At 46.7% G+C, this 23,753-nt stretch overlaps 2 protein-coding genes and 1 long non-coding RNA gene across 3 annotated transcripts; 1 reads left to right on the top strand and 2 right to left on the bottom strand.

Annotated features, from left to right (window-relative positions):
• Positions 1-1,480: 1,480 nt before the first annotated feature.
• LOC128808143 (carboxypeptidase A2-like) lies at positions 1,481-9,545 on the bottom strand. The gene is made up of 12 exons (XM_053978986.1): positions 9,482-9,545; positions 8,696-8,783; positions 7,203-7,284; positions 6,217-6,351; positions 5,661-5,756; positions 5,074-5,172; positions 4,842-4,943; positions 3,896-4,006; positions 3,480-3,570; positions 2,814-3,013; positions 2,019-2,103; positions 1,481-1,775 (listed from the first exon to the last, which is right to left on the bottom strand). Exons 2-12 carry the CDS (start codon positions 8,758-8,760, stop codon positions 1,588-1,590), a joined length of 1,254 nt encoding a protein of 417 aa, XP_053834961.1. The 5' UTR covers positions 8,761-8,783; positions 9,482-9,545; the 3' UTR covers positions 1,481-1,587.
• A 4,324-nt stretch (positions 9,546-13,869) lies between these two features.
• On the top strand, positions 13,870-22,951 carry TMEM209 (transmembrane protein 209). Its single transcript, XM_053978965.1, has 15 exons — positions 13,870-13,952; positions 14,827-14,966; positions 15,076-15,134; positions 15,776-15,907; positions 16,378-16,616; positions 16,706-16,910; positions 17,488-17,663; positions 17,893-17,964; positions 18,453-18,549; positions 19,357-19,482; positions 19,891-19,988; positions 20,888-21,002; positions 21,086-21,183; positions 21,563-21,636; positions 21,763-22,951. Exons 2-15 carry the CDS (start codon positions 14,830-14,832, stop codon positions 21,815-21,817), a joined length of 1,683 nt encoding a protein of 560 aa, XP_053834940.1. The 5' UTR covers positions 13,870-13,952; positions 14,827-14,829; the 3' UTR covers positions 21,818-22,951.
• Positions 20,361-21,600, bottom strand: LOC128808170 (uncharacterized). Its single transcript, XR_008437388.1, has 3 exons — positions 21,337-21,600; positions 20,915-21,057; positions 20,361-20,441 (listed from the first exon to the last, which is right to left on the bottom strand). It is a non-coding gene; the product is annotated as an uncharacterized LOC128808170 (long non-coding RNA).
• Positions 22,952-23,753: the final 802 nt, after the last annotated feature.

Below are 23,753 nucleotides of genomic sequence, written 5' to 3' on the forward strand. Positions count from 1 at the left end.
CAATAATCTCCTTCCTTGGGATGGGAAGGTCTCTGTTAGGTCCCCCACCCCAGACCTGTGTCATCTCCAGCCCATCTCCCTCCTCGCCCCACCATGGCACACACTCTCCTGTTCCTCTGGGTGGCATCCACTGCTCTGGCTCCAGATCTCTCTGGAATCAGGGTTCCAGACCGGGATGAGCTCTCCTAATACCAGGCACTTAAAGAGGAGGGGACAGGGGGCCTCAAGCCCTGGACGGTTGGAATGAGCTTCCACACCAGGACAAGGTCACAGTTCCACATTCCCAGGTGAGGCTCCCCAAGCTCTGCAGTTCCTGCTCTGGAGACAAGAGCTCATCCAGCTCCAAGAGCCAGCTGTGTGCTCTGTCCCTGGGATTCACCATCAGTGGTTTTTAATCACCGGGCAGAGGATGGGATTTTGGAAAGCTGGGTCAGTTTGGGAAGCAGGTGCCACTGGATAAGGCCACGAGCATAGGGGACAGAGACATGTGGGGAGCACTGGCTGCCTCAAGCATGGGTTTGCTTTCCAAAACAGCTGCTTTTAACCCAAACCCAGCCCCCTGGGGTACCTCCCTCAGCTGTGCTTTCCCATTTTCCTGCCAACAGCTCCGTGCCCTGAGTCCGCAGGGTTTATTGGACACATCAGTGCTGTTTGCTCTCCTGCCAGCCTCCCAAGGGTGAGTAACTCACCAGCTGCTGGGGGGTCACAAGACACCAAGATAAACCTGTTAGACTCGATAATCACCACAGCAGCAGCAGCCAGAGCTAATCTCTGATCCTTCAGGGCCTCCTGAGCTCTTTGCTCTTAATCCCCAAGAAATTTGCAGGATGAAAATGGAAAGAGGGGCTCCCGAGGGCCTGGGTGCAGGATGAGGGGAGGAGTCCTCCCATCTCCATCTTCCCTCCAACCATGTCCACTGGGAACACATGGGAGGGAGAAAAGGGGCAGCCAAATAGATGGGGGTGTACATTTGAGGACAGTGGTCAGGGGCCTGGCAGGGTCCTGAGGCTTGTTAAGGGAAATTAAATTCCTTTAATCAGTTCCATAGCCTAGATTATGCTGGTTAACACCAGGCCCTCTGCACCAGCCCCTTCAGCCTGGAGAAGGATGCAGGGAGAGCTTCCAGCACATTCCAGGCCCTAAAGGGGCTCCAGGAGAGCTGCAGAGGGACTGGGGACAAGGCCTGCAGGGACAGGACCCAGGGAATGGCTCCCACTGCCAGAGGGCAGGGATGGATGGGATCTTGGGAATTGGGAATTCCTGGCTGGGCTGGAATTGCCAGAGCAGCTGGGGCTGCCCCTGCATCCCTGGAATATCCAAGGCTAGGCTGGACACTGGGGCTGGAGCAGCCTGGGACAGTGGGAGGTGTCCCTGCCATGGCAGGAGGTGGCACTGGATGTGTGGGCAGGGAGAATTGTGTCCCAAAATCTCCTCAAGGATGCGTCACGCATAAAGAACAGGACACGTGCCAAACACCACGGAGGGATTGCACAGGGGTTTATTCAGCCCTTTCTATCGTGACAGCCATCACAGCACACAGAGGATTTATGAGCTGGTGCTGCAGAGAGCTGACTCCCAGCCCAGCTCTCAGGAGGACTTGTCCCGCACGTGCTCCATGATTTTCTTCAGGCCCAGCCAGGTCTCCCTGGCAGCGGGGACGATCTGGTTGGCGGGCAGCAGGAAGCCGTAGCGCCCCGTGTCCCGCAGCTCGAAGGCAAAGGAATATTTGATCCCATTGTCATAGCTCCAGTCAATGCTGCCTCCACTGGCTTGGTCTGGAACAGAAAGGGAGATGGTCCAGATGGGGGAGCAGAGGAATGGTGGAGCTCTGTTGTCCTGCTGTTTGTATTTTGGGGGACAAGGATGAGGTTTGGATGGGAACGCTCAGGTCCGATGTGTGACCGGTGGTGTCACTGCACAGGAGCACTGTGGCTTCCACAAGGGACAGACCCTATGGGGAGGACAGGGATTGGTGTCCTGGGACAGCCCCTAAAAGCTCTGAGTGGCCAAATACTCACAGATGGTTTTGCAAATGGTGCCCACTTGAAAGGTGGTGCCATAGAGGGAGCGGATGGAACTGGCAGCAGCTCTTCCCAGAGATTCCTGGAGGGGAGAAGATGAAGGAAAATAAAGAAGCAGCCACACTTCCTGAGATTAAACATTAGGATTTCACCAGAAATCTCCAAACTGCTTTGGAGATGATTCACACCAACAGCAAGCACAGCTTCCACAGCATTTCTGGGAGGGGCCACTGCGGGTGAATGAACTTCCAGCAGGTTCTGTAAGTGTTCATCCACTGTTTATCTCACTGCCTTGTCAAGGAGAGGCTCAAGAGATACCAGAAATTCCCAAGGCAGTTGGGATCTTCCAATACTCCAAGGTCAACTTTGTGTTCACTTCAACTACGTAATGGGGGTTGGATGGAAAACAGAGCTGGGTTCTTTGTGAAGGAGGGAAAAAGGCAATAAATTGCCACAGGGGAACTGCATTTAGGCATTAGGACAAAACAAAATCCCCATGAGATTAGGGAAACTTTGGGACGAGCTCGAAAAAGCTGTGGAATTCTTCTTTAGAAATATCAAAACAATTCATCCAAACTCAGACTGAAATTGGCTCTGACTCCAAAGCCCTCCCAGCACAGGGTTAGAAAAGAGACCTCCAGAATCTTTCCCATTGGAATTGTGGTTGTGAGATCCACATTGGCTCAGAGATATTATTCCAGCTGTGGTGCTGTCATTAGGGAAGAGTATGGAAAGTACAGAAAGGCAGCTGGACAGAAGAGAGGAAGGTAAAACCAAGTCCTGTTGTCTCACCAGCTCGGCATAATCATCTGGCCTGGTGCATTTGTATCCATAGGGATACATCAGGAGCTGGGAATAACTGTGGAGGGTCAGGAAGGCCTTGAAGTTTCCATGATTCTTGATGAAGTCGACAACAGATTTCACTTCCACCTCGGAGTTGGCATGGGGCCCGTGGTAGGAGTCAGAGCAGGGGCTGTCACTGGCTCCAGGACCTGGTGGTGCAAGGAGGGAACAGACCCGTGAGGAGTGGAATTCCTGGGAGGTCAGGGCAGACCCACACAAAGCTGGGCTTTCCTAAGGACAGGGCTGCAGCCAAAGCAAGGCCTTAAACGCTGATAAATGCTCAAAGAGCAGCAACAGAGTGTGAATGTTCAAGGGATGTACTTTGAGATTATGCAACCCGGAACAGGTTGCCCAAGAATCCACATTCCTGGGGGTATTCTATGGTTGGATGGGACTGGAAACAACCTGGGATAGTGGAAGGTGGCTTTGCCCATGGCAGGGAGTGGAACTAAATAATATTTTGGGTCCTTCTGAACCCAAACCATTCTGTGATTCCATGATTCCGTAATTCCATGATGCTGCCTCATCCTGTGCTCTAGGGTGATTAATCCCCTTTATAAAGGCAGCTGCTGGTTCTGTGTAACAGGATCCAGAATCCAGAAGCTTTATCCCTACCTCCAAAACCTGCATCCCAGTTCCTGTTGGGATCAACTCCGACGCAGATGCTGCCGGGAATCTTGGAGCGGGTTTTCCTCCACATGCGATTCTACAACAGAGAAATGCTCAAAAGGGAGCAAATCTCGGTGCTGGCACCAAAACTGCTCCCCAGGAAGAGCTGCCATCCATGGGGGATTGATCCTAGACATGATCCCAAGAGTATTTTGGACTGCCAAGATGGGCTAATGGTCAAGAATCAAATGTATTTACAGGGGGTTAGGAAGGGTTAGACAAATGATGAGGATCTTTGTCTGCCCAACTCTTTGGTAACTCCTCTCACAGCATTAAGACTTTGTGAGCCCACTTCCCTCGTGTTTATTATTTCCTTGGAAGAGCCAGGAATCTCACTGAGCTCAGACAGAGAGCTGACCCACCATGGTGTGAGTGTACACATATCCATCAGGGTTGGCGACTGGCAGCAGGAAAAGATCCATCTTGTCCAGCAGGGAGGTGATGGACTCATCTGTTCCATAGTCAGAGGCAATCTAGGCAGAGACAGAGCACACCCTGCTTAGCAGAGTAATTCCTTCCCAGATGTTCATTCCCTCATTGTTTGGGGCAGAGGAAAGGCTGGATTTTGGGGCAGGAAAATAAGGAACATCCATCATCTGCTACATAACTGTTCCTTGTTATACATGTGGAGTGAGCAGTGAATCTGTTTTATTATTTTACTCTGAAGACAGGAGGTCTTTAGAATAAAATGGCAGAGGATAACAAAATTTTCTCCTCCCTGTCCCAGACAGCAGGCCAAGGCTGGCACTAAGACTGAGATGGAAGAGCCTGGTTGGGAATTCTCAACTGTGCTGCACTGACAGAGCCCAAGGAGCTTTTGGACAACACTCTCAGGCACAGGATGGCTCTTGGGGATGGTTCTGTGCAGGGCCAGGAGTTGGACTCCGTGATCCTGGTGGGTCCCTTCCATCCACTTATTCTGTGATCCTGTGACTTCTCTGGTGGCTCAGTCATTGCCAGCAGGATTTAAATCCTCATTTATAGAGAGCTGGAGGTCTGGGCATTTTGTGGAAGGAAACCAACCCCACTGCATTTTTCTGGATGAGCAAAGCAAAGCAGCAATACAATCTCAAAGTCTTTGGTTATTTGTGTAACAATTTCACCTGACCCACTGCATTTTGTCTGCCTAAACTCAGCTGTTCTAACAGGACAGAGGTTCCCAATTCCAGGTCGAGGCAGCCACCACATCCTCAGGGAGTCAGCTGCTTTTGGGAGGTGAATTAACTAAACACACAGAGGGGTGATATCCTCCAAAACAGCAGGAAACATTCCCAAGACAGGCCCAAGATGAATCCCTGCTGCAGGAACCTTGTTGGCGATCCACAGGGCGCTGGCCTGGGTGACCCACTCGCGGGAATGGATGCCGGCGTCGAGCCAGATGGCCGGGCGGTTGGAGCCTCCGGTGCTGAACTGGGAAATCAAAACAGCAGCATTTCAGACTCTGACACCTCTCAGTCGAGGACATCCCATAATAGACTGGGGTGCTCTGGGCTGTGCTGTCATTCATCCCTATGGATGCATTCCGTGATATCTGTCGTACCTTCAGGACGTACAGAGGCCGCTTTTCGTAGGATTGCCCGATCTGGATCTTTTCCACAAAGCTGTACTCGGATGCAAGATTGTCCAGTTCTGCATTAATCTGAAATGCAAGGCCATGAGGACATTAACATCATATTTGAGGACATTAATACCATATTTATGTGCTCTATCATTCCTTCCAGAGAATCGTGGGCTGATTCAGGTTGGAAAGCCCATCCCATTCCACCCCCCCTGCCACTATCCCAGGTTGCTCCAGCCTGGCCTTGGACATTCCCAAGGATGAGGAAGCCACAGCTTTATTTCCTTTTAGTTCTCTATTTCCCAATTTCAAGATCCCTTTATTTCTCTTTCTTTAGAAGGATGGGGTTTGACAGAGCCTGCAGGAGAATTTATGGAATTTTGATCAACACTGTCTCAGGGACAGCACTGGCTGATTGTTCTGAGCACAAAATTAATACTGCAAAACACAAACCCATGAGCCAGAAAAAGGTGCAAGAACATTTTAGATCCTAATATAGGATGGTGAAATGAAGACAGCATGCAAAAAGACCAGAAAAAATCAGAATACTCTTCCCCGGAGGTACTCACATCATCCAGAGTGTGGTAAGCACCAAAGTCGAAGGTGCTGCTGCGGTGCCTTAGGGCACTCTCAGCCATGTCTTGCTTTTCTTTATCCAGAACAACCTAAAATAACATTCAAATGGTGAGAAGTGTCTGCTTCACTTGCTAAAAGATAAATAAATGAAAAGGCAGTGAGTTAATGCTGGTTTAGGTGCCCTTTGGGAATTGCTGCTCATGAGGAAATGTCAGATTAGTGCCCAAGTGGGTGATTTCTATCCATAACTGCTCTCAGCAGAATTTACTGAATGATCAGTAACTTCAGTGTTAAACAAATGTCTGGGATCAAAAGTCCATGTGTAATTCCTCAGGGGTTGTCAGAAGAGCCCTGTGGAGTTTATTGATGTCACTACTCAGAGAACACCTACAATCCAGGTGTGGATTGTCTTTTAGGAATAATCCACAACCTACAAAAATAACGGGAGGATCCCACAGAAAACAGAGTATGGAAAAGTGGGAGCCAGGCCAAATTGTGAATCAGTGTTTCCAAAAGATGTAAGAAATAAGTGCCAGTGGCATTGCCCACCTGCAGGTCTTCAATCAGGATGGAATATGCAATCCCCTGGGATTCCAAGAAGGCTTTCACTGACTGGACACTGACAGCAGGAATTCTCACATCCACGGGGAGGGCAGGGGCAGAGGGGTTGATCCAGAAATCCAGCTGGAGAGAGAAAGGAAAATGGATTTGGTCTGGGGAAGGCATCCTGCAAACAGCTCTTGCAGAGTTTTAGAAATGCTGATTTCTCCCCAGTCCAATGGCCCCTGCAGAGAGGAGCCCTGGAATGCTCTGTTCTCTGTGGCTTCACCACAACCTTGTATCTATTCTTCTGATAAACTCAATAAAATAAAAAATACCAAGGGCTTGAGTCAGTTTTTTCACTGACTTCTAGGCTTTGGTCACACAAACGAGGAAATCTTAATTGTTTCTGATGACTATTTTATTATTCTCCCTTTTACTAGAAATAATTTCAAGAAAAACTCCATATTCTAGTCTTATGTAATCCATGAAATCCATTGTTTTCATTTCTCCTATTATCTCTTCTTTGGTAGGACTTTTCTAAATTTTAATTTCTAAATTATTCATATAATATTTTTTTAAGCCAGTGATTTTAAAAAGTAATGTTAAAAATTCTCACCAATGCAAATAAGAGCAGTAATAACCTGACATTTTACATTGTGTTTTCCTGTTTCAGTACAGTGTAGACCAGCTAATAAATTTCTTCCATAACTCTTGAGAGACAAAACATTGCCATTCCCACTGGAAAAACAAGTTTTTCAACACTGAGATTAAGATCTAACAATTCAAATATGATGTAAACCCAGTAGGAAAAAAAACCTATCAGTTCTGGCCCCTACTCGAACTTGCAGGTCAAATTTAAAATGTTGAGAGAGTAAAATTATTTATGGCAGCTGCCCCAGGGTGATGGGAACCTTCCAAATGAGATGCAGATTCCCACCCTGACCTGTTGTGAATGAGATGCAAATCCAAAATGCCTCGTGGCCGTGACCCACCTCCAGGTGTTCCAGCGATTCCAAAAGCTGCAGCTGCTTGACCTCCTGCTCATTTTTGGTCTTGATTCGGAGCACCTGGTGCCTGCAATAAATCAGTGTTTTCAGAAGCAGTCTCAGAAGGGGGCTGGCTGTCCTGGTTTGTTCCTGGGATCGTTAATTCAGTGTTAATTGTGTGTTAATGGCTCCTTTAATCGCTTGATTTGGTGTCACCCAAGAGTTCAACCAAGCACCCGCACCTTCCTCATAAACCAGACGACGTGGCTGAGTTTTAAATCACAAGGATCAATCCTGAATCCATCGGTTACTTCTTGGCAGCAACTTGTGAGGAAAAGAATATTCCAGCTGAGCTGGGGAAGGACCCAGAGTTTGGGGAGCCGAGCAAACACTAAACGTGGGATTTGTTTCACCTTCCTGCGGTTCAGTCAGACTGCTGAGGGTGGCTCGCACCATTCCAGGTGGGATGAATCACCCTCTGGAAGCGCCTCGCTCCAGAGGCTGGAGTGATAAACCCAACAGCTGGGAGCACAGCTGGAAACCTTTGCGATGGAAATGAGGTAAGAAGGGTCTCGGCACGCGAGCTCAGCTATGTGGGTGTTTTATTTCCTGCGGGACTCGTTTACAGCACGTTTACACCAGGATCCTCTCCCCGGCCGGCAGAGGGATAAGATCTCTTTGTTGAATGGAGTTAAATCAGCTCGGAAGGCACTTTTCCACATTAATAACTTATTACTGGATTCTCCATAAGCTTTATCTCAGGATTGGATTTTGCTGTGAATTCTCCACAAGCTGCTGAGGAATGGAATCACCAGAACTCGGTTCAGGATTAAATTATCACAATAGTCCCTCCTGGCTTTACAAATCCCCGAGTTTTGGGACATTATTTATATTAATTTTTTTATTCTTAATCCTTAAGCCTTCATGCACAGATTTACTTACTGGAATCTAGTACTCACTTACTGCACCTCAGGATTTATCCAGTAGGATTTTATAATCTTTGATTATTAAGACTCTTCCATGGTCAGTGAGGCTGTGAGGAAATACCCTGCAGGATAATTTTTGCAATGCAACATAAAGACAGACCTTTAATAACTGGGAACCAGGATTTTAAATGCTTAGAAAGGAGGAAAGAAGAGGAAGAAAGAGAAGTAAGAAACTTGGGGGGAAATAGGGGAAGTAGTGAACCTTCTGATCTGAGGACAGGTTCTGGTCTTTCAGCTCTGCTTTTGCAGTGAGGTTCAACTCAAGCCAAAATCAAGCCTTGGATGAACAGGAATTGGGGATTTCAGCTCCACAGCTGGACCCTTCTCCTTAGAAAACCCAAACGAAAGTAAAGAAAGGTTCCCTCAAACGCCAGAGCAGCAAAGCAACAAGAACAATCAGTCACAAAAGCCAAAAAAGTGTGCCCCGAGCAGATTTTGTGAAGTTGAGGCGATGAAAAACAAGAAGAGAATACCAGCCCTAAATGAAAGGTTTTCCACAAACGTGTAACTCACCCAACGAAGGTTTCCAGGCACAGGGAAGCCCCGATGAGGGCACTGAAGATCAAAATCAGCTTCATGTTTGCTGCAAGTTCAGCTGGGCCTGGCAAAGGGGATTTTATACAGAGCTTTATTTTTCAGATCAAACACATCTGATAGAACCTATCACTCCATGTGATCAAGTTCTCATATTTATCAGAGCCTTCAAGGCAACCAGCAGGCTGATTTCACCTCCAAAAAAATATTTTCCACAGACACATCCAAAGCAGGGGGGGGAGGAGTCAGTCCCAAAGCTCTGACCACAAAAATGTGTGTGTTCTTTCTTGTTCTTCAGGGCAGAGGAAAACAGGGACAAACTGAACTCATCCCAGCTCTCACTGGGGGTCAGGAGCTCTGCCAGCCCACTCTTGGTTGTGGGCATTTTGAGTTGTCCATTCCTTGTTCCAAAGGGTATTTGAGGAGTTGTTATCCACGTGGGATAGCACTCCACTCCTGCCTGAGCTTTGGGAATAATCTCCCATGGGAACACCCAGCTGTGGCTGTCCCACAACTGCAGGTAGGCCCACAGGGCTGCTGGATAAACTTTTTGTTTATCCAGATCAAAAAGTTTCTGAGGGACAGCCAGGAGCTGAGCCTGCTGTCACACCTGGAGTTCCCGGGGAGCAGAGACAGGGCAGATGTTCAGCTGCTCAGTCCACCTCCGGAGAAGGAGGAAAGGAACTCCCAGAGGAAACTTTTAATAAAGATCTCAATTGTATCATTCAGCATTTGTCAGCACCTCCCTGAGGAGTCTCCTCTCACCTCCACTCCCACTCCTCCACAGGTGTCCTGTTGTGTTCACAGTCCCAGGCAAGTCCTTTGTCTCCTGTTTTTGAGAACAAAGGGAGCCCCAGGCAGGAATTAGTCCTGTTTTGGCCTGTAGGATTGAGTCATCTTATAACTGCTGTGTCTTGGGGGCACCAGGAGAACATGCTCTGGTCTCTAAGGTTTAACCAAACCCAGTCCCTGGGGAAAAAGATCTCCACTTCCTCAACTTAAACCAAATATTAAAAATTTATCCCAAGGGACAGGAACCATCACAGGAATTTCCTGCTTCTGGAACTACAGCAACTCTGGTGGAAGTGAAACCCCATCTGTAGCTTCCAGACTCCAATATTTCATAATAGAATCAGCTGACTGTCGACACGACCTGCCACGGTTCACTCTTTGAAAACAGGAAGGAGGGATTTAATCTAGGGCAAAATTAGAGCTTGTTTCATTACTCACAGTACATCCCACATGGATTTCAGGGCTGCCAAGAAACCCTGCCAAACCTGATGTCAGGATCCAAAGTATCCCAACAAGCCCTGAGTGCCCTGATCAGCATCCTCTGGGGCCTCCACCCAGGGCATTTCAGGAGCTGCATCTAAATCCAAACCTTGGACTCTCTCCTCATGCCCTGGAGGGGCTGCAGGGCCCCCAGCAATGACCATGAGGTCCTGAAGGGTCTGGAGATCAGCTCTGAGCCACGGGCATCCATGAAATTGGAGTGAATCCAGAGGAGGCCCTGGAGCTGCTGCAGGGCTGGAGCCCCTCTGCTCTGGAGCCAGGCTGGGAGAGCTGGGAATGATCACCTGGAGAGGAGAAGGATCCAGGGAGAGCTTCCAGCACATTCCAGGCCCTAAAGGGGCTCCAGGAGAGCTGCAGAGGGACTGGGGACAAGGCCTGCAGGGACAGGACACAGGGAATGGCTCCCACTGCCAGAGGGCAGGGATGGATGGGATCTTGGGAATTGGGAATTCCTGGCTGGGCTGGAATTGCCAGAGCAGCTGGGGCTGCCCCTGCATCCCTGGAATGTCCAAGGCCAGGCTGGACACGGGCTGGAGCAGCCTGGGATGGTGGGATGGTTGGACCTGGGTGGGCTTTGAGATCCCTTCCCACCCAAACCATTCTGGGGTTTTAGGAGGCTGAAAACATCCACAGCGCTGACGCCAGGGTCCAAGAGGGGAGCAGCAGGAAGGCAAAGGTGACACAGCAAGGCAGGTGGCAGAAGGGACCTCACCACAGGCAGCAGAGCCCCACGGGATCCAGGCAGCAGGAGCAGGGCAGGTCTGGTGGCACTGACAGCTCCCAGGACAGCTCCACAGCCAGGATGTCACCAAGCACGGGTCCGAGTGCCCCCTGAACCCAGCGCAGCTCCAACCAGCCCCAGAAGAGTTGGGCTCAGCTTGGGTGCAGCTCCACGGGCAGGGTGGGTGGAGGGCGTGTGGCTGAGGGCAGGCAGGGCTCTCCACACTGCCCTGCAGAGGCTGTGGAGTCACCCCGTGAGTCAGGAACACCCTGGTGACACCCCAGGGAGGGAAAGGTTAAATCCATCTCAGCCAACCAACCCCCCTCCTCGCCTAAAATCGCCGTGTTGACACAAATATTCCCTGAGAGAGGCCAGAATGGATATGTGCCCCCAACAACAACAACTAGAAAAGCCTCAAAAATCATTACATTTCAGTGAGGTCGGTCCATTTTTGTAAAATCCAGACCCTTTGTTGTTGCTGCTTCCAATGATGCAAACCAAGATCCAGTGTTGTAGCCTCTCATGTGATTTTTAGGAAAAAAAAAATCCCAGAAACTTTTCATAGAAATATTTCACTGGCATGGCAAAGGGCTCCACTGGCAACACATCTCCTGGATAATCAGAGTTAATTTGCTGTAACGCCAATTTATTTTGGATTACTGATGAGGGAATTTTTATGTCTGTAAACAATGGATTGCCTCCATGTCCCTAATCCCCCTTGGAAATGCCCTGGATAAAGAATGAGTAGGGATTTCAGTATGTGGCTTACCACGTGTACACTTAGAATTAATTGTAGAAGCAGAACCCATATTTTTTGATGATTCTGGAAAATCTTTAGGCTTTATGTCAGGAAAACCTGAGGCTTTATATCAGTGTAATAACCCTGGCTGCAATGGAACTATGCATTTCCAACTCAGTTTTCCTTAAATTAGGAAATCAAGGCCTTCAAATTTGAGGGGTTATTCTCACACAACCCTTTCCATTTACAGCATTTCGGAGCAGAAATACGAAGTTACACCTGGACAAAAAATTTAAAGTTGGGCGTGTGTTGGAAGTTATATAACTTTCCTAATTTTCAATTGGTCATTTTAATTATTTATGAGCAGCACCCACTTTTAAAGCACTAGTAGAGCTTCTCCACAGACCTTTATTATTCCTTTGATCATTAAATAATCGATTAAGTTTGTTAAAATGAACCCTGACAAACTTCAATGAACAGACCCAAAGAATTTGAAGACTGTGGGAATCTTAAATTTATGGCACTTCAAGGATATTGGAATAACCAGAAAATTAGAGGAAATTAAGGCCTGAAAGGCTGGAGACTCCATGTCTGAGAAATAAGATAACAAAATTACTAAATAATTTGGACCAGATCAGTAAAAAAAGTGAGGAAATGAACAGGGAACATTTATTACAATAGTAATTAATGAAGAGAACTATGAAATTTAGAACCAATGAACACCGTTAAAATGTATAAACAAGTGAAAAGGTTTTGGGGCTCATGTGGAGGCCTGAAATTTGTCAGCCAAACACACAAACCTCGGCCAAGAATAAATACTCTAACATTTTAAAAAGGGGTGTTAGGAGTTTTATTTATCCCCATGGTTTCGGTGAGTGTGAAAAATGCACATTTTATGATTGGCTTTTTGCAAATGTTACAATGAATATTAGATGTGTAATGTTGGGAAGTTATGCTGTATTAATTCTCTCCAGTGGTGTGTTGAATGTATTTTTAGGTTATAACACAATGTGAAAATAGAAACTATACTATGTAAGATGCTTTTTAACTAGCTCAAGAAAAAGATGGGATAATCAAGGAATTCTTTACACAAAGATAATAATTACAGAAACCCCTAAATTTTCCAGAGGAGAGGAATTTATGGCTTTCCTTATCAACAGAAACGAACTTCTTCAAGCCTGACTTAGACTTGAAGGCACCTGGGGATTAACAGAAACTTTTTGACAAGTACCAGACAAATTTCTTGTTTTAAATAAAATATATTCATAATCATGAAGTGTTTTGTATATGCAACAGGTTGCCCCTCTTAAGGAGTAAATTCTCTTTTAACGGGGTCCTTTTCCTGGCTCATTTTTGTCCAAAAAGAGGTACCCAGCCTGGGCTGTAACTCTTGTCTCATTAATTGTCCTAACTCTAATCGTCTAACCTTTATTACTATACTTGTATTATTATTTTTATAACCATTTTAATTTAATTAAACTTTTATAAATTTTTAAAATCAAGTGATTGGCGTTTTTCACATTAGCTACAAAGACAAGTAAAAAAATGTGAAAAACGCCAATCACTTGGTTTTTAAAATGTTTAAAGTTTAATAATAATAAAATGGTTATAAAAATAGTAATACAATTAGAGTAATAAAAATGTAGAGTTAAGACAATTACAAGACAATAAAAAGCAAAGAATTATGGACGTCCAGTTACTCTCAGGCACTTAAGCCACGACAAGCATGCCTTGTGAACAAAGGAATCACCTTAAAAGCAATAGCCTGCTGCATATACAAAACACTTCATGGTTATGCATATATTTTATTTAAAAATATAAAAGTATTAAAAATATAAAGAAATTTGTCTGGTACTTGTCAAAAAGTTTCTGTTAATCCCCAGGTGCCTTCAAGTCTAAGTGAGGCTTGAAGAAGTTCGTTTCTGTTGATAAGGAAAGCCATAAATTCCTCTCCTCTGGAAAATTTAGGGGTTTCTGTAATTGTTATCTTTGTGTGAAGAATTCCTTGATTATCCCATCTCTTTCTTGAGCTAGTTAAAAAGCATCTTACATAGTATAGTTTCTATTTTCACATTGTATTATAACCTAAAAATACATTCAACACACTACTGGAGAGAATTAATACAGCATAACTTCCCAACATTACACATCTGATATTCATTGTAACGTTTGCGAAAAGCCAATCATAAAATGTGCATTTTTCACAGAAAAAATTAAAACAAAACAAAGCGAAATTCTGCCCGTGAGGGCTCCTTCGCCCCCCCCAACATGGCGGCCCCCTCACGCCCTTCCCGCCAAAACCCGCCCGCGAGTGCCCGCCCCCTTTGCCCCTCCCCCGGCGCGGCCGGTGACGCGGCGCGAGCGCCCGCGCAGGCGCAGAGAGCGCGAGGCCGCGGCGGCGTGAGGGGAGCCGAGATCCCCGGCGGGAAAAGGGGAAAAAAACTGCCCGGCGTGAGGGGGAAACGGGACAGATCTGCGGAGAGGTGAGGCGAAATCTGGGCACGGGGGGACAGCCGAGCTCTGGGAGGAGGACGGTGAGGTCTGGGGAGGGGGAGCGGTGAAATTTGGGGAGGGTGGTTGGGAGGGGAGAAGGGAGGTTCGGGGAGGGGGAGAGTAGAGGTTTGAGGAGGGGGATCAGAGAGGTTTGAGGAGGGGGATCAGAGAGGTTTGGGGGGATCAGAGAGGTTTGGGGAGGGGGATCAGAGAGGTTTGGGGGATCAGAGAGGTTTGGGGAGGGGGATCAGAGAGGTTTGGGGGGGATCAGAGAGGTTTGAGGAGGATCAGAGAGGTTTGAGGAGGAGCACGGTGAGGTCTGCAGAGATGAAATGTGAGGAGGGGGAGAAGTGAGGTTTGGGGAATGGGAGGAGCAGAGGCTTGGGGTGGGGAAGGAGGGGAAGTTTGAAAACGGGAGAGTTTAAATTTGGGGAGGGTGATCAGAGAGGTCTGAGGAGGAGGAGGATCATCGAAGAGGTTTGTGGTGAGGGAGAGGAGAGCTTTGGGGTGGGGGAAAGGTGAGGTTTGGGGAAGGGGTTGAGGTCTGAGGGGAGATGTGAAGGCTGCCTGCCTGTGACAGGGTTGTCTCCTTCACATAAGGTGTTACTGGGCATAAAGGAGGAAATAAAATCTGTGGGTTTAAAATGGCAGAAAATACTCTGTTACCTACTGAAATAAGTGAGAATTTTCACTAAAAACACTGCTCTTGCCCGGAGGAGGCAGGAGCTTTCCCTCAGCCTTTTGAAAGACATTATTACTCAAAAATGAGGGGGGAAGATGGACAGTGTTCCACAGAAACCTGGCTGAAAATCTTCCTGCTGATTAAAAACTCACAGATGTTGCCTTTTCCCTGTGTTCTCACAGACAATGACACCGAATAAGAGTCCAGACACTTCCCTCATCGACCTGGCTGTGAAGATGAGGAAACAGGCTGAGACCAGGAAGGTGGTGCTGGCCTGGGGGCTCCTCAATATATCTGTAGCAGGCATGATCTACACTGAAATGTAAGTTAATTGTTCCATCTGATTCAAACCAGCAAAGATTCCACCGTGTGGAGCCCTTAATATCCCCCAGAATTTCTGCTAAATTCTCCCTTCTTGTTTTGCTTTTCAGGACTGGGAAACTCCTGAGCACATATTACAACATCACCTGCTTTCCCCTCTGGTACATTGGTGAGTGGTTGCAGCATTTAAATCAAATGTCAGGATTGTTTTTTACTCATTTTTATTGCTGGGAGGTCGTTTTTAAGGCAGGTGGGGTTTTTTTTCTGTTTGAGTATTAAACCAAATTTTGCTTTCTGTGATCTCCCTTGAAACTGCTGGAATTCCATCCTTTTTAGTGGCAGATAAGGAGTGTTAACAGCTTTTTCTCTGTCCTGAAAGGGCAGGAAGGACTTATTTAATGTGTGAAATCTTTCTTAATGTGTGGACTAAGGCTTTAGGGAGCCTTAGATTTATTTTCCTGCTGTGTTGAGCTCTGGGTGTGGGTGAAATTTTACAACAATTCAAGTCTGTTTCAGAAGAGGAAACTCTAAGCTCTGTCAAAGAGGATGGAAAGAAGCAAGAATCATGAGATTTCCTTTTTGGAAAATATCAATCCTATTTTAAAAATTAAACTTTAAAACGTATACATTAATTTCAACAGTGAGGAAAGTTATCTCCAACAGTTCTTGCCTAAGAAAGTGAAGAAATCTTGGATATTTCTCCAGACTGGCAGCACTAATAATGACCTTATTTAAATAGACATAGCCTGATTTTGCAAATAATGTAATTTTTGCTCAAACCATGACAGAAACTCGTGTGTTTTTTTGCAGAATTTGCCCTGGCAGCCCTGTTCAGCCTCAATGCCCTGTTTGATTTCTGGAGGTACTTCACCTACACAGCAGCACCAACCAGCTTGGTGACGAGTCCCAGCCAGCAGATCATGGGCTGGCTGCGCAAGGCAGGTGGGGAATAAACCCTCTTTTTATTCTTTTTCATGGTCTTATTGTTGTTTCTCCAGTGCTGGATTCTTTATTCTGAATTATCTCCTGACAAGAGCTGTAAGCTGAGCTGGGCCTTCGGGGTTGTCCTGTGCAGGGCCAGGAGTTGGGCTCGGTGTTGTTCCTCGTGCTGGGGTTTAGTTTATGGCCATTTGAGGTGGTGCTAATTGTGTTTTAGATAATTGAGACATGAATTAGTGTGGTAAGGATGAGAGCAGTGGGCAGGTGGAGGAGCTGATGGAATATTAGAGAAGCCCCCCAAGCAGGATTTATTCCGAGCTGAGCTCACAGGACTCAGTTTTATCTGAGTTCTGTAGGGACCAGGTTTTCAGCGTCCCCTTTTAACATCTCTAAAATTGCCTTAAACATTTTATAAAATTAAAAAGCAATTTAGGTTAGCAATTTGGCTAACCCTGCTGGTCCTTCCCTTGCAGCTGTACAAACCAGCCCTCCACGGGAGCCAGCGGCCAAGCGAGTGCTGTCCCTGACGCCGTCCCCACCGATCCAGGGCCAGTGTGTGCTGAGCTACAGCCCCTCCCGCTCGCCCAGCGCCAGCCCCAAGTTCTCTGGGAGCTGCCTCAGTGGCTACAGCCCCCAGCTCCAGGCTCTGCCAGGGACCAGCCCCTCGCACAGCACCTCTGTCACTTACTCACCCAGCAGCAGCTACACTAAGGTAATGTCCAGGACACATCCCAATGGCATAGCTTTAACCTCGTAAATGAAAAGAAATTAAGTTTTTTGTTGTTGTTGTTTTCTCCCAAGGTTTCCAGCTTCAGCCACTCTCCCAATGGATCTCCCTATTCCATGAGCGTGGGGCCTGTGGACAGCGGTGGGATAAGGTCTCACTACCGATTCTCCCCCATTCTGTACAACAATTCCACCTACAAAGACGACTGTATCACAGATGTCAAATCCCTGGACACCTTCCTGAGGAACGAGGAGGAGAAACAGCACCGAGTTCAATTGGGTAAACTGGGGCATTTGCTGGGAAAACCTTGCAAGGGAAGAGGTGTTGGTTGTATCCAGTGTTGGCTTTTGTGATGGGAGAAGTACCAGTAAAAATGTACCATTTGTTTATGGATCACCTGTGAGCTTGGCAAAGGTCCTGCTCCTCTTCAGGAATTGGGGTGTGAGGTAGAGCCCCGTTGTTTCCCCTTCAGGCAATTTTGCTCCAGTTTTTCCTTGGATCAGGATCTAAGCATGGGAATGCTGATGAATTATCTCTGCAGCAGCTGGTGGCTGTAATGGACTGAGATAAGATCACCTTGATAAGAGGGGGATTTTGTCCAGGTGATTTCAGATAAAGGGGCTGAGTCCAGTACATTTTTCTCCTGGATTGGGACAATCAAGATAAGGATAAAAGGGATGAACTACACCCAGTAAGTTTTTGTTCTGAGTTGGGACAATCAAGATAGTGGTAAATGCAGTGTTTCTGCAGAGTGACTTCAGTGTATTCACTCACACTGACCTGCTGTCCCCTGCTGTTTATCCAGAATTACTTGGCAATAATTGAACTGAACTTCTTAATGAATGAATCTTTCCAGGAAGCTCAGATTCCAGCTCTCCCTCCAGCAGCCCAACATTTTGGAACTACAGCCGCTCCATGGCAGACCACGCACAGATCCTGAGGAAGTTCCAGTATCAGTTGGCCTGCAGGTCCCAGGCTCCTTCTGCACACAAGGATGAAGCTGATCTGAGCTCCAAACAGGCTGCAGAAGAGGTAAATTCCACCAAAAAAAAAAAAAAAAAAGTCAAGAGGGAGAAATGGGATTTTAAAATGTACTTTCGTGCAAAGGTTTGGATTTGAGCTGGGTCAGGAATGTGGGGGAAAAAAAGTCCTCCAGCATTCAGCCAACTCCTTTCTTTTGCAAGCAGCAGGAATAGTCACAGACCCTGAGAACTCTGGGTTCTGTGAGGTTCTCATCTGGATTTGCTAAACCTTTCCATAGGTTTGGGCACGGGTGACAATGAACCGGCAGCTCCTGGATCACATGGATTCCTGGACAGCAAAATTCAGGAATGTAAGTCCCTCTCTGAGGAATTCCAAGTGGAGTGGGAAAATGCCTCCATGTCCTCTGTGCCTGAGATGGGAAGGGTTGCAGTGCCTGTCTGAGGGTTGGGGTGGTCTGTCACACACAAATCCCACAAATTTATCATCTCCCTGCTATCCTGAACCAAACAGGAGAGGGACTGGATCTGTCAGTCTGTTTGGAGGGCTGTGATTCATAATCCCCTTTCTTCATTGTCCACAAAAGCTTTACCTGGTACACATGGGTATTCCCAACTCCTGTACATGGAATTTTCTGCTTTTTCAGAAGTTGTTAAAGGGTCACTTAAAATCTGCCTGGCTTGATAATTAAATTAAATTATTTCCCTCCTTGACTGGCTTCAGTATTTCTGTTAAACTGCTTTGTGGTTGTGGTGGGGATGATTATAGGGTGTAAACTGAGGGGTTTATTAAACATTCCTGTTGCTTCTGAGCTTGAATTTTCCCCTTTTTCCTTCCCAGTGGATCAATGACACCATTCTGGTGCCACTGGTGGAAGAGATGGAATCTGTGAGCACTCAGCTGAGGAGGATGGGCTGTCCAGAACTGCAGATTGGAGGTAGGATCAGCAGCCTGGGAATTCCCTTGGAATGGGAGTAACATAAATTTGGTCTGGGAAATAATTTTGTTCCATTTCTGCTCTCTTTTAATATTGTCTTTGTTCCACCTCCTGCATTTTGTTAAGCTGGGAACATTTTCCATAATACTTCTATAAATATCGATGCTTGGACACTTGGGTAAAATTCTTAAATTTCTCATTTTCCTCCCATAAACTTAATTTTACAGCTCAAATTATCATTAATAATAATTGATTATTAATCAGGCAGAAAGCATTTCAAAGATGTGCTGTAAATTCTCCGTGTCTCCCAAAAGTCTCACTGTCTCCACTGCTATGTGCTTTCCCAAGTTCTTCCTTCAAATCCTTCCTTCAAATCACCCACTTTCTGAAAGAACTGTGTTTTTTAAAATTCTATCATTTTTTTTAAAAATTCTAATGAATTGCAGTTCTGTTTTTCAAGTCAGGTTAGGATTCTGCAGCAGCTGCTTCTCCTGTTGTTTTAAGTTAACTGAGAAGTGGATTTGATGTGGTGGCTTGTAATTAAATTATTTTGTTTGGACTGTTCTTGGAGTGTTTCTTAAAAGCTACTGTTGCAAGGTGCTTAAAAAACAGGTAGCTGCTGCTTTTATTTTCACTTTGTTTCTCTCCCACTGCTCTTAAGTTGGTTCCTTGTAGCTGATGTGAAGGAGATTTGTGCTACTTTGTAGTAAGTGAGCTGACGTTCGGGGTGGTGTGGGCTGTCCGTGTTTCCAGCCTAGCAGGGCAGCTGGCCGTGCCCCAGCTGAGGCCGAGCCTCCTGTGTTGCAGAAGCCAGCATCAGCAGCCTCAAACAGGCAGCCCTGGTGAAAGCCCCGCTCATCCCGACCCTCAACGCTCTGGTGCAGTACTTGGATCTCACCCCAAACCAGGAATATCTGGTGGAAAGGATCAGAGGTTCGTGGTGTTGCTGTTCTGATTGCCAGACTTTTCCATACTGCAGTGAACTTACTGGCTCTGTATCCCACAGCAGCTGGGGCTGCCCCTGCATCCCTGGAATGTCCAAGGCCAGGCTGGACAGGGCTTGGAGCAGCCTTGGGACAGTGGGAGGTGTCCCTGCCAGGGCAGGGGGTGAATGATCCTTCAGTTTCCCTCCTATCCAAACCATTCCACAATTTCCTCCTGCCTGCTCAGGGTGCAAAGGGATTGAATGGCTTCATTATCTACCAACAAAAATCATCCTTTAACTTTCCCCCCTTTATCAATATCTTCCCTAGCAATTTGAATTTTTCCCATTTTCTACAAGCCCCCTTTGTTTAGATGTATTTCCAACCCCCAGGAAGTGAATAACTGTTGTCATTCCAGAGCTTTCCCAGGGAGGATGCATGAGCTCCTTCCGATGGAACGGAGGAGGGGATTTCAAGGGCCGGAAATGGGACACGGACCTTCCCACCGACTCCTCGGTGAGTTTCCAGGGACACCTGGATCTTAAAGCTGCTTGGATTTTGGGATAGGGTTTGGAGGGAGCAGCCAGGAAGTCTTTGAGGAACATGGGAAAATCAGAAAACGGAGCTTTGCAGCTTTGCTGCTGGATAATTAAAGAGATTGCATTGCTGGAAGTGGAAAATCAACCTTGAAATAGGGTTTGATTTTCTGGTTGGGAACGTGGTTAAATATTTGGAATTGTCCAGCTATGGAGCAGCTCTCAGTGTCCTGATAAACAGGAACAGCTCAAAAGTGCAAATAAAGAAGTTTTGACATTAATTTAAGGCTATTGGAAAAAAAAATAGACAATTTCACATTTTTCTTAATTTTGGGTAATAAAATGCTGTGAGGTCCAAGGTGCATCTCCCAGATTCTTTAAGATTTGTGGCATTTTTTTCCCAGCAAATCCACTTCTTCCTGTCAAACAGCTCCTGTTGGGTATAAGGAACACAGAAAGCACCAGATCACAGACAATTTGCTGATGTTACCCACATAAAATAGTAAGAACTCTCCAGAAAGGGTTGAAACAACCCTCAGGCTGCCTCTGGTTTTCTGGCTGCTCATCCCAGGACTTTATTTCTCAATTTTGGCACTCCTAAGACTGGTGGCCAGCCCAGACTTTCCCAGTGATTTCATGAGGGAAAGGGAGAAGTTTCCTTGCTGGGTTTGGGGTGGGCAGAGCTGTTTTTTGAGCTCCTCTGCTGTTCTCAGCCAAATCTGGAATTGGTGATTTAGGCATGTAGCTGCTCCTAAGCCTGGGGTTAAGCCAGCATTGTAAGCACAGATTATCAAAGACTGGGATTAACTCCTGGGGTCACGGGGAGGAAGCTGCTGGGTTTTGGGGCCATTCCAGTGAGATTTGGTTGTGATTGCCCAGATCCTGATGCACGTGTTCTGCACTTACCTGGACTCCAGGCTCCCGCCTCACCCCAAGTATCCCGATGGCAAAACCTTCACTTCCCAACACTTCATCCAGACTCCAGATAAACCAGGTACTGCGCTGGCCTGGGCTCTTTTCCTCTGGGATCACAGCAGCACCTCTGAAATCTGTTTTTTTAATTAACTTTTAATTCAGACACTTCAAATGAAAACGTGTTCTGCATCTACCAGAGCAGCATCAACCCACCCCACTACGAGCTGATCTACGAGTGCCACGTCTACAGCCTGCCCAAGGTATGGGGGTTTGTTCTCCTCCTGCTCTCAGGAATCATTTCCAGGGCTGATCTGGGGTCTTTTTAAATCCTAGACACGTTTTTGTCCATTTGCACAGAGGCTGGTTCAGCTTGGTCTTTGCCCAGCACATGGTACTCTGCTGCTGAGTACTACCTGTGGTGTCTGTTCAGGAGACAGGAGTTCCTAAGCAGGATCTTCCTCTTATTAATTTTCTGCCAATTCATTGTAAAACCCCAAATCACAGTCCCTGGTGGGTGATGTCACTGATGTCACCCCTTGAGGCCAGTGTAAATTCCGAGGGGAAGTTCCAAACTAGGAAAATGCTGAGGTTTTTACTTGTTTTGATTTCTAAATCCTTATTTCTCTCCGTGTGCTCCAGGGCAGGAACAACATGTTCCACACCTTGCTGATGTTCCTGTACATCATAAAGACAAAGGAATCTGGGATGTTGGGGTAGGTAGCCCATGGGAACAGGATGGGAACGGTGTCAGACCAAAACCACCACAGTGGGGTGATAATGAATGGTGTTAAAATCGAATTAACAGCAGCTTTTAATTGTGCTCCCTTTGGCTTTTGCAGGCGTGTAAATCTGGGTTTATCAGGAGTCAACGTCCTGTGGATCTTTGGGGAATAACGGGACGCAGCTCTGGAGGACAGCGCTGCTCCGAGGGATGAACTTTGATTTAAACATGCATTTGCTACAAAACAGGATCATTAAAGCTCAGCTTTGTGGACAGAGGGAGGAAGTGCCTCTAATTCCCGTGTGGATTTTGTCAAGGCATTCCATAGAATATTTCACTGTGGAAATGCTCCTGTGAATGAACTCCAGGCAGGAGTTCTCCTTCCTGCTCCTCACCTCAACCAGTCCTGTTGAAACTGAGCTTCACTGATCTCAGACTAAACCAAACCAACCAAACCTCCTTTGAAGGTGCAGCTGGAACAGCCTCCCCAAGGCTGTGCACAGCTGTGAGCACTTGGAAGGACAAAGCAACTTGGACAACTTCAGGATCCAAGACATTCCAAATCCAGAAGCTCAGACTCAGTTTTGCTTCATTTTATTCCGTATGATAAAAACCAATTATTTTTATCCCTGATTATTGGTGTAATTGTGATTTCTGACCCCTCAAGATGTTCTTGCAGCTGAAAAGGAAGGACAAAACCATGTTTGTCTTGCTGAATTCAGTAAATAAGAATTTTACTTTTATTTTCCATTTTTGTTTTCATTGTTTTGTACAAAACCAGCGTGGCCTCCCCTCTTAGGGAGCCTTGTGAGCTCTGAACTCCCCAGGTACCTTCACTGCCACCAACTCTCACCTGCCTTTGCTTTTGAATTTAATTTTCCTTCAGCTTTTTTCACTAATCACCACCTAATTTGGGAGCTTTATGCACCTTGGTGGGAAACCAGGCCCTACACACCCACAGGTTTTTGGGAATGTACCTTTTTTGGTAAAAGCACTTGGATTTGCTTCAAAGGAAGGATCAATCAATATTTGTCAAATTTCTCTAAGGGGCAGGGGGAGAACTTGTAAATTCTGGTAAATGAGTATTTTAGCAGTGTATATAGGACCATAAACACATGGAATCATTGTACTGTATTTTTTACTGATGGGGGAAAGAGGAATTTTTGGAACTTTGCTGTTTTTTGGTGTGAACTGACTGGTTTTGGTGACTCTGTCTCTCTCTCCTGGGGGACCTGAGTTTTTCCAAGGAACTGGTAACAAAATGGCTCATTTGGTTCTTGTATTAAATGAGTTTGTTTTTTCAAACGCTTTTTGGAGTTTTTATTGCGTTCAGCTCACCACATCCATCCATGTACCACAGAGGAATGTTCAAGAACCAGATTTAGCTGGGTTTTACCCCAAAACTCCCCTCCTCAAGGGCAGCAGAGCCCCCTGAGGTCCATTAGTCTCACATTCTAAAACCTTGAAGTGCAGAAATCCCTTCTTTCACCAAAAAGTGGGGATCCTCAGGATGAGCCCATCCCATAGGACACCCTTGGGTGCCCTGGGATCTGCAGCCCCAGGAGCCTGCATGTTTTTGGGGTCCCCAGAACTCCATATCCCTCTGTGCTCCCAGGATCCTGCACAGCCTCTTCCCACAGAGCCTCCAGATGGATCCTTTTGCACCCCAACAGGTCACACACCCCAATCCTGTACCCCAACAGATCACACACCCCAGTCCCTCTGTACCCCAACAGGTCACACACCCCAGTCCTGTACCCCAATAGATCACACACCCCAGTCCCTCTGTACCCCAACAGATCACACACCCCAGCCCCTCTGTACCCCAACAGATCACACACCCCAGCCCCTCTGTACCCCAATAGATCACACACCCCAGTCCTTCTGTACCCCAACAGATCACACACCCCAGTCCTGTACCCCAATAGATCACACACCCCAGTCCCTCTGTACCCCAATAGATCACACATCCCAATCCTGTACCCCAACAGGTCACACACCCCAGTCCCTCTGTACCCCAACAGATCACACATCCCAGTCCTGTACCCCAATAGGTCACACACCCCAGTCCCTCTGTACCCCAATACTCTGTGCTTCACACCCCTCAGT

This window comes from Vidua macroura, chromosome 5 (genome assembly GCF_024509145.1).
Source record: "Vidua macroura isolate BioBank_ID:100142 chromosome 5, ASM2450914v1, whole genome shotgun sequence".
NCBI lineage: Eukaryota > Metazoa > Chordata > Aves > Passeriformes > Viduidae > Vidua > Vidua macroura.